Source organism: Panthera tigris, chromosome X (genome assembly GCF_018350195.1).
Source record: "Panthera tigris isolate Pti1 chromosome X, P.tigris_Pti1_mat1.1, whole genome shotgun sequence".
Classification (NCBI taxonomy): domain Eukaryota; kingdom Metazoa; phylum Chordata; class Mammalia; order Carnivora; family Felidae; genus Panthera; species Panthera tigris.
Genome location: NC_056677.1, coordinates 6705736 through 6723736, shown reverse-complemented (window position 1 = coordinate 6723736; position 18001 = coordinate 6705736). Strand labels below are relative to the sequence as shown.

The 18001-nt window shown below is 47.1% G+C and overlaps 1 protein-coding gene across 2 annotated transcripts in view; it reads left to right on the top strand.

Moving 5' to 3' along the window:
- The first annotated feature begins 7802 nt into the window (after positions 1-7802).
- Positions 7803-18001, top strand: part of GPR143 (G protein-coupled receptor 143) — a 46766-nt gene continuing 36567 nt past the window's right edge. For both annotated transcript variants that reach the window (XM_042975259.1, XM_042975258.1), the window contains exons 1-3: positions 7803-8238; positions 12954-13063; positions 14354-14448. In XM_042975259.1, coding sequence (XP_042831193.1) covers positions 7881-8238; positions 12954-13063; positions 14354-14448 — 563 coding nt within the window. In that variant the 5' untranslated portion in view covers positions 7803-7880. The remainder of the gene's footprint in view (positions 8239-12953; positions 13064-14353; positions 14449-18001) is intronic.

Here is an 18001-nt window from a genome sequence, read left to right as displayed (position 1 = left end):
TCTTTTTCTCAAAATAAATAAATAAAAGCTGCAGGGATCCCTATGCTTCCGTGAGTTTTACCTCTTGGAGCTCTACCAGGTTCTCACTGTGAAAACTGGAGAAAAATTGCTTGTGCTTCCTGCGGAGAGAAGGGGGGGAACGCAGCCATTTTTAAATATGCCAAAGCATTCTGTTCTGAACGAGCCCTGCCCTCAAGAGAAATTCGACACCCAATTGATTGGGGTTACCAGAGCCTAACTACCATGGGGGGAATGAAATACTGAACTCCAACCTCCTCCAGACAACCTTTCTTTCCCACCTAAGGCTGGAGGGAGGGAGGGAACCCACGCCTGAGAGGCATTTATGAAGTTCACAGCCAAGGGGTATGGCTCACCACTAGAGACAGACCTAATGATAAACTGTAGAATGCATCTCCTCCTGTCTCCCTCCGACCCCCGCAACTAACAGCCTATTTACCCCGATTCTTTGCACCGAGGACATCATGCCCAGCTCTAAACAAAAAACTGTGAGGTACACACTAAAAGACCATGAACACAGTCTGAAAAGAAAAAGCAAGCCTGTGATCTGTGCTCAGGGAGGTTGGAATAAATGGGTGTTGCTTTAGGCTGCTAAGTTTGAGAAATTTGTTATGTAGCGTAGATTACCACAGTGGCCTGCACCCTCACTACAAGTCCTGTGGGATGGAACCCAAGTCACCATTCATGGGACTTTATTTGACTTGCAAATCTATGCTTGGTCTCCCTTTCATGATCACATGGTTCCAGCGCTTCCTGCCTTTCCCTGGAAACTCGTCCACATAAACCTTTCTGCACGCGACCTCACCTCACGGTCAGCACGGGAGGGTCTCAGCTGGTCACGCCGCGTCATGCTGCTGTCTGTGTGTGCACGGCATGATTTCAAACCTTTCTTTGCATCTCATATCTTTAGTCACTAAGATTGCACATTTAACCTCAGGAACTGTCCCTCCTGGTTTCTACTAACCAGCTAGGCCTTCTTTCCTGTCACTTCTTTCTTTTTTTAAGATTTTATTTTTATTTATTTTTTAAAATGTTTATTTTTGACAGAGAGACAGAGACAGAGTGTGACCGGGGTAGGGGCAGAGAGAGATGGAGACACAGAATCCAAAGCAGGCTCCAGGCTCCAAGCTGTCAGCCTGGAGCCCTATGTGGGACTTGAACCCACAAGCCACAAGATCATGACCTGAGCCGAGGTCTAGATGCTTAACCCACTGAGCCACCCAGGCACCCCTTTAAGATTTTATTTTTAAGTAATCTCTACACCCAATGTGTGACTCAAACTTACAACGTGAGGTCATGAGTCATGTGCTCCACCAACTGAGCCAGCCAGGTGTCCCTCCAGTCATTTCTAACAGTGATCAACATGCCTGTTCCTTTTAGCTCCTCAGAAAGAGAAATGCTTCTTTGTCCTGCCTGTCACCTCTTTTCCCACCAAGAACTTGTTATGGTATCGATGTTTTTTTTTTTTACTTTAGTAGGAGATAAGACATTCAAGAACATGTGTACATTCAGGACATAGTTTCAAATTGGAATGGATTTACCTTTTTTAAAATATTTATTTTGAGAGAGAGAGTGAGAGACAGCATGTGTGCACAGGCCAGGGACAGAGAGAGAGGGAGAGAGGGAGAGGGAGAGAGAAACCCAGTCAGGCTCCATGTGTGGCTTGAACCTGTGAACCACGAGAACATGACCAGATGCTTTACTGACTGAGCCATCCAGGTCCCTGGACTTACTAACTTTTGATTGAATAAATCATTTCCATCATTCATGATTTTAAAAGCACATATAAAACTGTTTTGAAGTCCAATTTGGTTGCCAATCAAGTGTGTACAATGCTTCCACAATTCTATTAAGAGATAATTTTGTGTGTACATTTAATTGTGTGTGTGTGCACTTTGAAAGCCATTCCAAAGGCAGCAGATTTATGTAAAAGAATTTGCCTTTAATTGTCCATGAGTGTGTGTTACTTGACCTCGAATACACAGCTGAGCATTGGGTCTCAAAATCATTACATTCCTTTTTGGGCATTAGAAATAATTCATTAAAAACAAAAACTCCTGGGGCGCCTGGGTGGCTCAGTTGGTTGAGCGACCGACGGGCTCAGGTCATGGTCTCGCAGTTTGTGAGTTCAAGCCCCACATCAGGATCTGTGCTGACAGCTCAGAGCCTGGAGCCTGCTTCAGATTCTGGGTCTCCCCCTCTCTCTACCCCTCCCCTGCTCACGCTCTGTGTCTCTCTGTCTCTCAATAATAAATAAATGTAAAAAAAAAAAAAACCCTCTTTTTCTTTTTGAGCTGAAAGCTCCAAATGTCAGCATACAGAATAAGGAGATTGAACTGAAAAGCTGGCATTATAGAGAGATGTCTTCAGACATGTAAATGTAAGAATAATTGTTTCTTACCATGAAGGATCGTAGAATTACTTCAGCTTGACTGCACATCCTGGAAAAGCACAAAAATGTGATTTTAGATGTAAAACACTGCCCTTGACATAACTGACCACTGAACTATTCTTAATAGTTCGTGCCTGCCCATTTATTTGTGGCTCCATTCTCTCAGTTACTAAACATTTTAACATAATAGCATTAGCTACTCGCATCATAATCATCTTTGAATGTATCTTTGTTTTCTTTTTCCTTGGCGTTTATTCCATCGTTAATGTCAGTTGCAACTTTCTATACTATTACTTTTGGTACATTTACTGCATCAGACTGTTAACAGTGGTTTTTCTCTATGGAATGACTGTGCTCCAACAAATTTAGCTGTGAATTGAAAATCAAATGTCTGTGAAGCAAATCCTGTTTTGCTTTCCATTTGAGATTTATTTAACAGCTGGCTCGTTGGCTTTCAGGGAGAAAGCATTTTAAATGATGTATAAGGAGGTGGGGTCGTTTGGGATTAGATAGGTCCCTCTCAGGGCACTGAGCCACTCACCTACACCAAAAGAGCTTCTGTTAGGACTTTGTCATAGCCCAGGCCTCTTCTTTTTTCTAGACCAGGGTGAACAGTTTTCCAGTTTCTACCTGAGAACACCGTCAGGTCATTCTCCCTTCCTCAACACAAGTCACTTTTGTTTGTCTCCCCCAGTCCTCGTCAGTCTTCTTCCTCTCCCATTTGCTCCCCTCTCCTCCCGGTTTCCTGACTTCCATCCCCGGTTAGCCCCAAACAGTTTTCTCCCCCTGGGGCTTTCAGAACCATCAGGAAGGGTGTTGCTCATCACTGCTAACCTCATGCCTCCATCCCTGCTTCGTCATTGGCATTCAGAATGCTCTTTGGCTTAGCTGGATGTTGATCAATTTCTCTGCTCTTTTGAACTAAGCCCTCCCCACACTGAAGTATGGCCTGGTTGTTCCTTTCCTTTTCAGGTTGAGATACAAGCTCCAGGACCTTGCTGCTCCAGGTAGGAGCCATTGACCAGCAGCATCCACATCTCTGGAAGCTTGCTAGAAATGCAGACATCCCGATAAGCAGAATGAGAATCCGCTTTTCAGTAGCATCTGCAACGCAATGCACATGAAACTTGATTAATTTTATTCTCAGGTCTGATCTTTAAATGTCTTTCTACTTAAGTACAATTTAATTTAAAAAATTTTTTTAATGTTTATTTTTTAGAGAGAGAGAGAGAGAGAGAGACAGAGCGTGACCGGGGGAGGTCACAGAGAGAGAGGGAAACAAATAATCCAAAGCAGGGTCCAGGCTCTGAGCTGTCAGCGGGGCTTGAACTCACAAACCCAGGGATCATGACCTGAGACGAAGTCGGACACCCAACCGACTGAACCACCCAGGCACCACAAGTACAATTTAATTTTATTTTATTATTATTTTTTTTTATTTTATTTTTTTTTAAATTTTTTTTTTCAACGTTTTTTATTTATTTTTGGGACAGAGAGAGACAGAGCATGAACGGGGGAGGGGCAGAGAGAGAGGGAGACACAGAATCGGAAACAGGCTCCAGGCTCTGAGCTGTCAGCACAGAGCCCGACGCGGGGCTCGAACTCACAGACCGCGAGATCGTGACCTGGCTGAAGTCGGACACTTAACCGATTGCGCCACCCAGGCGCCCCACAATTTAATTTTAAACTCTACTCAGTCCCTATCTCTTCCCACCCTCTTCTACCGTGTGTCTATGACTAATTGGTTTATTTGACTCTGACAGTGCCTTTGACCGTTACGTATTCTTCTTTATTAAGGCCTAGTAAACACACCCATATTTATTGGACACAGCCTGTCTCTTTATCTGCTCAGTTTGCACATGGCACTCAATACATTTCTGTTGAAATGAAAGGAATTGAAAGGCAGAGGTGCTGCTGGTCATCAGATGGGCCCCAAGCAGGGCAGGGGCTACAGCACCTGAAATCCTTTATGAGGAAGGCAGATTCTTAGCCTGGGTTCCTTAGAGAGCAGAGCCTGAGGCAAATAGTGTGCCGAAGTTTTGTGGGCAAACACCATGGAATCCCTGGACAAAAAGGAAGTAAAAGTAGGAAAGGAGGAAGAGCAAATTAAAGGTGGTACAGTTACGAATAGACTACAGATTCCTAAGAAACACAGCTGGTTGCTCAGGACCCTATACAACCTCTCCTCAGAAACTTCACAGGGCGGGAGGAAGGGGGAGCAATTTCTCTGCCAGCAACTTCTTGTGTCCCATTCCTCACTGGCCTGTTTGCCTGCCCCACTAGCTGTTAGCCTCCCTATTATTTTGGGCTTAGCCACCCGGCCTTCTGGGGTACTGCTGGTTAAGCCAGAGTCTCTGTGGGTAGACCCATAGGAGCCAAAATGGCTAGGTTGCCACCAGTTTTGAAAATAAAGTTTTACTGGAACTTAGCCACGCCCACTAATGTACATACTGTCCTCATCAGTTTAAGAGTAAAACCCACCCGAAAGGCTCCTGCTGTAGATTCAATGAGACAATGAATGTAAAACACAGAGCATTGTGCCTGCCTACTGATGCACTCTGAAAACAGTAGGTTTTTGTGAGTCGCTCTGTCCTCCCTTCTGCTGCTGCTACCAGTGTATTTCAGCAGACCATCCATCCGCCCTCCACTCTCTCCTCCACTGGATTCTGTGGCCTACCTGAGGTTCTTCCCGTGAACTCCGTCCTTTCCATTAAGACCTGTGGGTGTCAGGGGACTCACCGTGAGAAGAGTTGTCTGTGAGAGAAACCCCCTGAGCCGCTTCCAGAGGTTAGCGTAGCGGATCAAGCGGGATGACGGGCAAGTTGTGAATGGCAGAGCAAAGGTAAAGCCAAGACAACCTTTCGTGGGCAGCCCAGGCTGAAAGTGCAAGGTGGAATCCAGATGGTAAGCTGGGAGGGAGGGAGAAAAGGAGGGAGCGTGGATGCAAAAATGAACTTCACATACGTAAAGGCCCTGATTGTTACCGCACAGATACATCGGTGTTCAGGCTCAGCTGACTGTGGCTTGGCAGAATCATCTTTGCAGGTCGCACATCCACAGTACTTCCAGATGTTCCTGGAAGCATAAGGCAAGCTGACAGCCACCTCCCCGCCCCCGCCCCAGGTGGGATATGTGTGCACTCCCGGCTGCCCAAGAACAAAGGAAAGGGGAAAAACAAATGGTGAACTGATAGAGATCACCCTCCGTAGTAACGTGGGGAACAAAGGCAGACGGAAATGGCAGATAGAACTAAATTTCCTTAGAACCTGTAGCCCATTGACAAATACTTGAGGCCAGCAGAGTAAACGTTTCTCCAGGAACTCCTTACTGTCTTAATGCTAATGATTTGCTAGAGGGAAAAACAACCCTAGCTTGACAAAAGCTAGGCCTCCAAAATCCTGTGAGTCTCCTTTAGCATATAAAAATCTCACTGGAAACTTCCCCTGGACTTTACCTCCCGCAGCCCCATAGTATATAACTAGTCTCTCAAGGCCCCGGGGCAGCTCTTCCTGCCCGCGGGTCTTGTCCCCGTGCTTTAACAAAATCACCATTTTGCACCAAAGACGTTTTCAAGAATTCTTTCCTGGCCGTCGGCTCTGGACCCCAGGAACCCTACTATCTCCCCTAAAAGCCCCATCATTCCCACATCTTGCACACAGTTTGTTACGTCAGTTGCATTTCTTATACTAATTTCAAGTTATTTCGGACCGTCAAAAAAACATAGTCTCCAGTCCATCCTTCTGCAAGTTTGCTCTGAGGCCCCCATCTGGCCTAGGAATCCTCATTTATTACAATTTTCTCCCCGAGGTAACTTTACCACTGACCCTCCTGGGAGCCTCACCCGTGACTACTTGGTGCCCGAATCATCAGAGCCTGCAGGTTTGCACGTGGGAAGCAGAGAGGTGGGGTATGTGCAGTTCCGGCCCAAGGCAAAAACGGAAATGCAGTGGTACTTTTGCATGGATGGGCCATGCAAACCCTCAAACCCTCAGCATCAGGGCAAGCATACAAAGGCTCTGTTGTCATTTGTATCTTTTAAAGCACACTCCTGCACACTGTCCTCCAGAAGCAGCCTCTGCTTTCCAAGAGGAAACGAAGGAGGAGATCAATGGCCCAAGAGAGCAGGATTCATGCTTTCTAAAGGGCTGACAAATGGATGTTTGGGGAGTATTTCTCTGATGTTTTCTGCTGTTTTTACAAGCGAGTGTGCAATACCCGAGAGCAGTGCAGGTTTTGACAGCGTTGGTGGTTCCAGAATTCTATCAAAGCAGCTGCCCCTGCTAATAGACTGCCAGGTCAGATCCTTTTGAAGTGCTGGCGTTTGCAGCCCTTTGTTAAAGGCTCTGTTTCCCATCTGGCAACGCAGCCGCCTGTCTGCCTACTGTGGATTCCAACAGAGAAGGCCAGTCCTAGGGCCTTCAGGGAAGAAGGCCTAGGAGCTGAGCCCAAACTTTGCCTTTAAAATAGCAAAGCTCCTGGTGGAAAGGTAGATGAGCAGCTGGGTGGGAGGGCATGTGTTTGCATTTAAGTGTTTAATAAGTGGGGGAGGGACGAATGGGCTGCATTCCCTTCGGGTGACCGGGGAAAAAACCTTAGAGAGGGGCCCATTTGTCGAGGGGAGAGAGAAAGGGTGGCCGCTTGGGGTTTGCCAATGGGCCTATTAATTTATTAGATGGTAAATCTGGTAAGGGTTTTTTTGGTTTGTTTTAAAGGTTTGGTTAGTAAAAGCCATAACCTATAGGAGAGCTCTTTTATTGTCAGCCTTCTCGAGTTTGTTTTTAAACTTTACCCAGTATGTTGATGGTTATCATTAGTGCTGACACAATTTTGGAACTTTTAAGCACATAGAATAAAGCTTGATTTTCAATGTATAACGAAAAAAAAGTTATGAAATCTGAATGAACTTGGATAATTAAAAAAAAAACCAAACAATTACTTTTGAAAGCTAATTTAGAATGCCCAAACCTATATTGAAGCTGAGTAAACACGGAACACTGAACTGTAAGGTGCAAAATACGCGTGTGTAAACATGTCTCTTTAGGCTAAGCGCTTCCGTCTTTAAGATTTGACTTGCAACGAAACTCCTGCCGCTGGGATTGTGTCCGTTAACACCAATCGCATCAGTCACGTTGATGATGAACGTGTTCTGGCGCCTGTAACGCATCAAAATTAGGAACGTCAGGTCCTAAATAGGAAAGAGCTGGCAAATGAGGCAGGTTTGTCTGGTAAGGTCAGTTAAGACGAGGTGGCGGCTTGGGGGAAGGCTGGGTTGCAGGGAAGAAAGCCGACCTCCCTCCCGGGCCCCGGGCGCGCCTCCTTCCCCCACCTCCTTCCCCCACCTCCGGCTCGGGCCCCAGCCTCACCCTCGTGAGACCTCGTGGCGTCCGCCGAGGGCGCGCAGCCCCCACCCCGGTCGGCGCCTTCTCCGCCAGCGCGGGCGCCGGGGCGGGGGAGGCGCGGCCCCGGGCACATGATCCCCCCGCTCGCTGCCGGCCGGGCACCTGACCCAGCGGCCCGGCGGGGTCCCGGCACACCCGAGCCGCGTCCCCGAGCACGGCCCATGGCCTCCCCACGCCTGGGGACCTTCTGCTGCCCCACGCGGGACGCCGCCACGCAGCTGGTGCTGGGCTTCCAGCCCCGGGCCTTCCACGCGCTGTGTCTGGGCGGCGGCGCGTGCCGCCTGGCGCTGGGCCTCCTGCAACTGCTGCCGGGGCGACGGCCCGCGGGCCCGGGGGCCACGTCCACGTCCCCGCCGGCCTCGGCGCGCGCCCCGGCCTCCGTCCGCATCCTGCGCGCCGCCGCCGCCTGCGACCTGCTCGGCTGCCTGGGTAAGGCGCGCGGACCTGCTCGACGCCCGGGGTGGGGGAGCCCGGCCCGCGGGTTGGGGCCTGCTCGGTGCCTGGGTGAGGCGCGCGGCCCGCGGGTTGGGACCTTCTCGGCTGCTTCAGTAAGGTGCGCCGCCCGCGGGTCCGGACCTGCTCGGTGCCCGGGTGAGCGTGCGCGGCCCGCGAGGTTGGGCAGGGTGTGTACTCGGAGCACAGAGGCGGCTCCCTCGGGACCGGACCGGACGACCGAGGGACTCAGCGAAACAAGACAGGCAGTAAAAATTATGCCCAGGGGACACTTGTTTAAAGAGAAAAAACCGTTTACAGTGTTCGTTATTGCAGGCTTACTGGGGGAAACCTCAGACGGTTGCCATTAAACAAAAATCCCAGAAAATACAACGGTTCCCTAATAACTTCTGCGAGTGAGAGACTGACAATGTTCTGTGCATCCGCAACCGTTTCCCGAACGGTTTGGCAGAATCGGGAAGAAAACTTGATGTGTCTACCTCTAATACGTATAAGTACATAATTTTTTTCAGGTTTGGGTTTTCTACCACAGGCGGCCAAACTGCAGACCCCACACTAAATCCCACCTGTTGCCTCTTTTCTGTGGCCCGAAAGGTTTTTAACAATCAAAAGAAAAATACTTCGTGAAATGTTTCTGATAAATGTTCCATGAAATTTAAATGTCCGTGTCCTTCAGTGGTTTCATGGGAACACAGCCGCGCCCTGCCCTTGTGCGTTGTCTAGTGCTATCTTTGCCCTGCAAGGACAGAGGTGGATCATGGCGGAGAAATTGTGGCCCATAAAGCCTAAACCCTTTTCCAAAACCATTTGTTAGCATTTTTACTTTGGGAAAATTTCTAACTTAAATCACACAGACTGTATAAGGAACCGCCTTTGGACCTATGCTCTCACTTCATCTATACCCCATCCTGGTATCACCCACCACTGGATTAATTCACAACGACGCGGGATGGAACTAGAGTGTATTGTGCTGATTGAACTCAGGTAGAGAAAGACAGGTACCACATGAACTCACTCATATGTGGGATGAAAGAAACACAACAGATGAACGTAGGGGATGGGAAGGAGAAATAAAAATGGAGGCCAACTGTAAGAGACTCTTAAATACAGAAAACCGAGGGTTGCTGGAGGGGAGGTGGCTGGGGGGGATGGGCTAGACGGGTGATGGGCATTAAGGAGGGCGCTTGCTGGGATGAGCCCTGGGTGTCGTATGTGAGAGGTGAATCACTGGGTTCTCCCGAAACCGATACTATGCTATGTGTTAAGTAACTTGAATTTAAGTAAGTAAATTAAAAATTAAATATACATGTTACACTAGTATTGTCGCCTGAAAATAATGATGAAAGTCAATTCTTTAACGTCCCTGATGTATGTTCAGTTGTCTCATAAATGCTATTTTACAGTTGGTTCGTTCGAATCAGGATCCAGATGCTGCCCACATTTGGCAATTGGCTGACAGGCGCTGACCATTTTGGACATGTACTTTTGCTTAATTTTACTCGTGAACCTGAAGGCTGTCGATGGTATTGAAACATCCCTGAGGGGGTGGCAGCAGCTTTCACCCTGCCTTGAGCTGACATCAACGCAGGTGGCTGTCTCAGCGTGCTGTTCTCCAGTTCTGTGCCCTTGTGGTCACAGACCCTCAAGGACCTTGACTTCCAGTACATGCTGTATAACCTCTAGTCACTTTCTCAGACTCCAGGAGTCAGACAGGAAGCAGTACTTCCTTTCTCTTAGGGAATAAACCTATCTTGGTGCAGGCTAAATAAATCAGACATTGGTTTTTTTCCTGATTCTGCTGAAACATTTTGGAAAAGCATCTTTTTTTTTTTTTTTTTTTTTTAAGTTTATTTACTGGGGCACCTGCATGGCTCAGTCGATTAAATGCCTGACTCTTGATTTCAGCTCAGGTTATGATCTCACAGTTTGTGAATTCGAGCCGAGCCCCTCATTGGGGTCTGCACTGACAACGTGGATCCTGCTTGGGATTCTCTCCCTTCTTCCCTCTGCCCCTCAAAACCATGCATGAGTGCACACTTGCATATTCTCCCTCCCTCCCTCCCTCTCTCTCTCTCTCTCTCTCTCTCTCTCTCAATAAATAAATAAATAAATAAATAAATACTAAAAAAATTAATTTCTATACCCCATATGGACTTGTACCCATGACCCTGAGATAGAGTCGCACACTCTTCTGACTGAGCCAGCCTGATGCCTCTGGAAAAGCATCTTAACAGCAATTTAGTTTCTATAACTTGGATATCTAGAAATAAAGATGCACGCAGATATCTTTTGAGGATCAGTGAAATAATATTTGCATATATGCTTGTTTTTGGAAGGGAGTTGTGTGATATTGACAAATGAGCAGAAGCAGAATTCGGGGCAAGGCTTGGTGACTGACACATCACTGAAAAATACTTATGGTGCTTACCTCATAGGGCAGAGGTTTTTTTGTTTTTTTTTTCCGGTTTTATTGAGATACAGTTGACATAGAGCACTGTAAGAGTTTAAGATAGCAGAATGACTTGACATACTCATATTGTGAAATGTTTATTACAATAAGTTGACATTCATCAGCTGATATCGCTACAAAAATACATTGGGCATTTATTGAGCTCAGAGGAATGCTGTGTGCCATAAATGGTAAGCATTCTATGGAAGAAAAGCATTATTTTTGTGAGCAGTGCTTGATAACGAGAAGGTATATCTTAAACGTCTCAGTGTGCATAGTTCCTCTTTAGTGATGTATTACATGGTGTTCGTATAGTAGTGTGTTATGTAATACAAATTTCATATTGTATATAATGTACGTTTGGTAGTGTATCACACTATATTTAGATTGTATACAATTTAAATACACAGATTGTATTTGGTGACGTATTATGCAGCATATAGTTGGTAGTATAGTATGCAACGTAAGTTTGGCAGTGTATTACGTAGAATAGATTTAGTATGTTACGTATTGTATACTTAGTCGTCTATTACATAGTATATTAGTGTACATGAGCACATAGCACAAAACTTCGTACTGTTTACAATTACTTTTTAGCATTGTATTCCATAGTATATTATTATTTTTTAAGTTTATTTATTTTGAGAGAGAGACGGAGCAGGGGAGGGCAGAGAGAGAGAGGGAGAGGGAAAGAATCCCAAACAGGGTCTGCACTGGGAGTGCAGAGCCTGACGCAGGGATCAAACCCATGACCTGTGAGATCATGACCTGAGCCGAAGTCAAGAGTCGGACCCTTAACCAACTAAGCCACCCAGGCACCCCTACGGAGTATGTTATTAGAGCATATCACGTTTCTTAACAAAAAACCTTAATATATACCTTAAAGCGTGTATACTATTTTGAGGAGAATTAGGTATTTGGGTTTAATAGCAAGGAAAACTTTACAAATCGTAAACGTCAAGAGCAAATTATTGAGGAGACCTAATTTGTGAGAATCTTAATCGCATTATTTACTTATATAATTTTTTAAATGTTTATTTCTTTTGATGGAGAGACAGAATCCCAAGCCGGCTCCGTGCCATCAGCACAGAGCCCGATGCAGGGCTCCGACCCCCAAACCATGAGATCACGACCCGGGCCAATACCAAGAGTCAGATGCTCAACCAGCTGCGTCACCCAGGCGCCCCTGTTTTTTATTTTTACTTTTTAAATGTTTATTTTTGAGAGAAGTGCTCATGGAGGTGGAGCAGAGAGAGGGGGGGGGGGACAGAGGGTCTGAAGCAGGCTGGGCACTGACAGCAGAGAGCCCGATGCGGGGCTCAAACTCACAAACCTCAAGATCATGACCTGAGCTGAAGTCAGAGGCTTGACTGACTGAGCCACCCACGCCCTAAATACATTTTTTAAAGAATGAAAGAATTATCTTTTTACATTTCAGAATCGTGCTGTTTCGGTCATTTCTTTAAATGTCAGGAATGGTTAATATGTGGGTATTAAAAATATAGCCAAGAAATACCGATTGTTCACATAATTGCTTCTTCATACCAAGTAAGCAAACAACTACATTAGGCATATGATTGTGGCTAATGGTGGTTCAAGTTGAAATCAAAATTCCTGGGATTGCTTTGTGACCGAAATAATTATTCCTAGATCTTATTCTCTGTCTCTGTACACACACCGATGTGTGTGTTTCTTTCCTCCCTCGTTTCTCTCTCTCTCTCTCTCTCTCTCTCTCTCTCTCTCTCTTTTTCCATCCACCATCTACTTACTCTTAACAGAGCAGCAAGTGGGCTTTAGATCCGAATTAGGACCATTACGAAGGACAGTAGCTCACCCTTAGCCACAGTTTTGCTTTCCGCGGTTCTGGTTCCCCGCGGTCCGTTCTGGTCCGGAAGCGGTTGGTCTTCTGCCCTGTCAGAAGGTCAGTATAGCCCAACACCACATCACGGTGCCTGCATGGTTCACCTCGCTACATCTCACGTCCTCACGAGAAGAAGAGTGAGTACAGTAAGGTGTTTAGAGACCACGTTCACATGACTTCCATTACAGCGTATTATCGTTGTTTACTAGTTGTTAGTCTCTTACTGTGCCTAATTTATAAAGCAGGCCGTATCGTTGGCATGTACGTAAAGGACAAAACGTGGTCCATCTAGGATTCGGTACAATGTGCAGTTTCGGCATCAATTGCGGGGCCTGGAATGCATCTCCCGCGGGATGACTGTGTCCTCTTACTCGGTTTTAGGGATCGTCTTCCGGTCTGCAGTGTGGTTGGGATTCCCCGATTTCGTCAAGGACATCTCAGACGTGAATGGGACGGACCTTTGGCCTGCTGCGTACTGCGTGGGGACCGCAGTAAGTCCACCTGCTTGTGTTGGTAACCCTTTCTTCCCACTGTGGTCCTGTGACACTCTGTTCCTCCAAGTGTGGTCTCAGCCCACTGGAGTTTGTTCGAAATGCAAGTTCTCAAGGGCGCCTGGGTCATTTAAGCATCCAACTTGGGCTCAGGTCATGATCTCGCGGTTCGTGGGTTCGAGCCCTGCATCGGGCTCTGTGCTGACAGCTCGGAGCCTGGAGCCTGCTTTGGATTATGTCTTCCTCTCTCTGTCCCTCTCCTGCTCGTGCTTTGTCTCTCTCTCAAATAAATAAACATTAAAAAAAAAAAAAAAGAAATGCAAATTCTCAGAACCTTGGTGTGGGGTCTGTTGTGATGTTACACCCCCTGCAGGGACTTCTGACTGACACTTAAATTTGAGGACCACTGCGCTAGCATGGTTCCCCCCCTGCCCCCCACCATATGTGAGCCCACATATACAGTCCTTACCTAAGGTGGAGCTGCACTTAAAACCAGCTGGCCAAAAAGGGAAAAGAAAGGACAATGAACGTTGTTGATTTATGGGATATATATTGTGCTTAATGACATACGTATTTGTGCATTCACTTTTTAAGTTTATTTATTGAGAGAGCGGGGGAGGAGCAGAGAGAGAGGGAGACAGAGAACCCAAGCAGGCTCCGCACTGTCAGCGCAGAGCCCGACGCGGGACTTGAACTCCGGAACCGTGAGGAATCAAGAGTCGGCCGCTTAACCCACCGAGCCACCAGGCGCCCCGGAATATATTATTTCCATCTGTGTATCTCTGTTGCTCTGTGCACTGAGCTGTAGCAGAATCGTCAGCCTCTCTCCTCGTGACCGTCGCTGCTTCCCGGCTGCAGAGGGGAGCGCGGTCTCCGCCCGCACCAGAGGCTGGTCAATGTCCCGCTGCCTCTAGCAGACCGGCCCCTTCCTTCCCCTCTGCTCAGAAGACCTTTCCTGCCCACACTCCTTCGTTCTCGTTCAGAGGCACTGTCAGCCCTCACGCCGGGGAAGGCTGCGCATCTGAGGCCTTTACGTCCCGTGCCGACAAGTGTACCCGGCCAGCGGGCTTGCTAGTCCGGCGCCGCTGGGCGGACAGAGCACGGAGGCACACGCCGCCCTGGGCCACGCCCCAGCCTTGGTTTCCCAGACCGTCCACGTGTCTCCGGAGGGCTTTCATGTGCTGCTTCCTGACGTCAGAGGAAACCGGCATCTGCCCTCTCCTTTCATGGACGGGGACAATCCGGGGCCTGTTTCCAGGAGCTTTGATGCCAGGCTCTTCCTGATTACAGATATGGATCCAGCTGTTGTACGGTGCCTGCTTCTGGTGGCTGTTTTGCTACGCGGTCGACGCCTATCTGGTGATCCGGAGATCGGCAGGACAGAGGTATGTACAAGAAACGAGAGCTTTCTGCCCAATTTCTATTGTACGAAGAGGGGTCGGGGGTACCATTGAGGGCTGCAAAGTAGTTTTCAGTATGGCGGACCCAGCCAGAATGTCAGCCGGCCCCTTGAGGATTGTGTCTGGCAGCTATTTCTTAAGTTTATTTAGAGAGCGCAAGAGCGAGCAGGGGAGGGGCACAGAGAGAGGGGGAGAGAGCATCCCGAGCAGGCCGTGTGCTGTCGGTGCAGAGCCCCACACAGGGCTTGACCTCCTGAGCCGTGAGATCACGATCGGAGCCGAAATCAAGAGTCAGACGCTTAACCAACTGAGCCCCCCAGGCGCCACTCCGGCAGCTGTTTTTATAAAAAGCTGAAGGCAGATTCAAAATGAGGATTTTAAACCATGACAGCAGGTAATCTATAAATTAAATATTTGCAACTGGACACATACTAAAAGAATTGGCATGAATACAAACAGATTTTGATTGTATCTAGAGATTGGAGAAGATTCTTTGAAGTGTGTGTTCACACTTTAGGCCAAATACGGAAGCCGAACATTGGAGCTCCCGGTGGCTACCTGGTGAGAGTCCACGGTGGGTCCCATCTGTATAGGGGTCACTCACCGTGGCACCGTTGGCAAGTTTCTTAATGTGTCTGACTTCTGTTTTCCCACGTGTAGGATAGTAGCAACCGCATCAGGTCTCAGGAGAGTCCATGCGATGCTCTGTGAATGGTTGAGGAAAGTGCCTGGCACATAGTAGGCTGTCGGGCGCTGTGCCCTGTGACGGCAGCTGGGGTGAGCATGTGTGTTGGGGGAACAGAGCACCTGAGTGACAAGGGGAAGCTGGATGGCAGCATGGGACGAGTGCTCAGGTCTTCTGACGCTTCATCCAGGAAGCATGTGCCCCCCTACTTTTGCTTGGTTTTTTTTGAACTTTATTGAAGTAATCTCTGCACCTAAGGTGAGGCTTGAACTCACAACCCTGAGATCAAGAGCCACATGCTGTTCTGACTGAGCCAGCCAGGTGCCCCATGCTCTTTTGTTTTGTTTTGTTTTAAACAGTTTTATAAAGTTCACCCATTTAAGTGTATAAAATCCAAAATCCATTGTTTTTTTTAGTATATTCACAGAATCATGCAACCATCGCACCAACTAGTTTTAGGACATTTTAATCCTCACCTCCCCCCAATCTCTTTACCAGTGATTAATCCCTACCCCCCTTCCTGCCCCCACCAGGCCCCTGTCTGTAGGTTTGCCTGTTCTGGGTATTGCTTGTAAGCACATTCATTCCATATGTGACATTTTGTGTCTGGCTTCTTTGTGTTTTTTAATATATGTTTATTTTTGAGAGGGAGACAGAGAATCTGAAGCAGACTCCATGTTATCAGTGCAAAGCCTGACATGGGACTTGAACCCACGACCCGTGAGACCATGATGTGAGCCGAAGTCGGAAGCTCAACCGACTGAGCCACCCAGGGTGCCCCTTGTGTCTGGCTTCTTAAACTGAGCAAGACGTTTTCAAGCTTTACCCGTGTCGCAGTGGTGTTAGCATTTTATTCCTGTTCCTTGCTGAATAGTATTCGGCTTAGTGGATGTGCTACATTTTATCCATTTATCGGTTGATGGACGTGTGGGTTGTTTGCATCATTTTGGCTGTAAGGAATACTCCAGCGACCGCTGGTATGCAGATGTTTGTGTGGACGTGCTAGTTCATCATGTACTCAGGGGCTTTGTACCCTGGGTCACATCGTAATTCTCTAACCTTGCTAAGAAACTGCTAAAATGCTTTCCAACCTGGCTGGTTGCACCATTTTATATTGTCGGCAGCAACGTATAATGGTTCCAGTTTCTCACATTCTTGCTAATACTTGTTCTTTTCCATGTATTACTTTGGCTTTAAAATTTAGCCATGTTAGTGTGTGTGTGAATGGTATCTTCCCTGGTGGCTGGTGATGTTGAGCATCTTGTCACATGTTTAGTTGCCATTTGTATGCTTTTTTTGGAGAAATATCTGTTCAGTTCCTTCACCCATTTAATTGGTCTTTGTTATTGAGTTGTAAGAGTTCTTCATATAGATTCTAGATACAAGTACCTTATTAGATACAGGATTTACAAATATCTTCTGTTCATTGGGTTGTCTTTTACTTGATGGCAGTTTTTTAAATTTTTAAAAAATGTTTGTTTATTTTTGAGAGAGAGTGAGAGAGACAGTGTGAGCAGGGGAGAGGCAGAGAAAGAGGGAGACACAGAATCCAAAACAGGCTGCAGGCTCTGAGCTGTCAGCACAGAGCCCTATGCGGGGCTCGAACCCACGAACCGTGAGATCATGACCTGAGCCGAAGTTGGGTGCTCAACCGACCGAGCCACCCAGGCGCCCCAAGATTACTGTAATTTCTGAGGTGCCCTTTTCCCAAAGGTATTTGAAACCTGTCCCCCCAAAATATCTGAAGAGTGATCTCTGTGGTTGGTTGCACACAGTTGTTAACCGCAAAGAGAGTTACGAATTGCGTTACTTCTAGGTTAACCAGAAGGAGGAGGATCCTTTATCTGGAATATTTTGTATGAGTTCTTGCGTCAAACTTGGGAGCCAAAAAAGAGTTTTATGGTTTGAACACTTCAATTTAGGTCTCATCCATTTTATTTTATGTTTTTAAGGTTTACTTATTTTGAGAGGGGGGCGGGGCAGAGAATGCAAAGCAGGCTCCATGCTGTCAGCACGGGAGCCCAGCATGGGGCTCCGACTGTCAAACTGTGCGATCATGACCTGAGCTGAAATCAAGACACGCTTACCTGACTGAGCCGCCCAGGTGCCCAGGTCTCTGATCCATTTTCAAGATTCGAGATTTAATCTCTACACCCAACATGGGGCTTAAACTCACAACCCCAAGGTCAACAGTTGCTTGCTGCACTGACTGAGCCAGCCAGGGGCCCCTGAATAAATTCACTTTAGAAGCCAAAATTAGTAAACAGAAATCACATTTAGGCTGTAGAACACACTGGGAAACTTAAGTAGATTCTTGCTCTAAAATTGTTGATATTCCTTATGTATCATCATCAGTAACTTTGCTGTCTCTGGACTGAAGTTTAGTGTTTATTTGTGTGCTTGTTCCTTCTACCTTTTTACTTTCAGTCCTAGGCTTTTATACATGTGTACAGAACCTAGATATTCTTGGTTTTGAAAATTCTCTAGGGAAGAGAGTTAAGGTCAAGGGCAGCCGACCAGGTATATCAATGAGGATTAGTTTTGGCTACATAGAATACATAAAATAACTTTAAAGTAAATTTTCTTTCATGCCAAAGGAGGCCAGAGGTAGGCAATCCCGGGCCCTTATAATGGACATCAGGGACCCATGCTTCTTCTGTCTCTTGCTGCATCATCCTATTGTGTGACTTTCATCTTCAAGCCGTCATGGCCCAAAATAGCTCCTGGAGCTCCAGCCATCACATCTGCATTCCAGGCCACAGGAAAGAGGAAGGGGCAATGCATAAGGGGCCTGTTTTCTCCTGAGCCATTTCCCTTTAAGCAGCCTCCCTGGGGATTTTACACAACTATTCC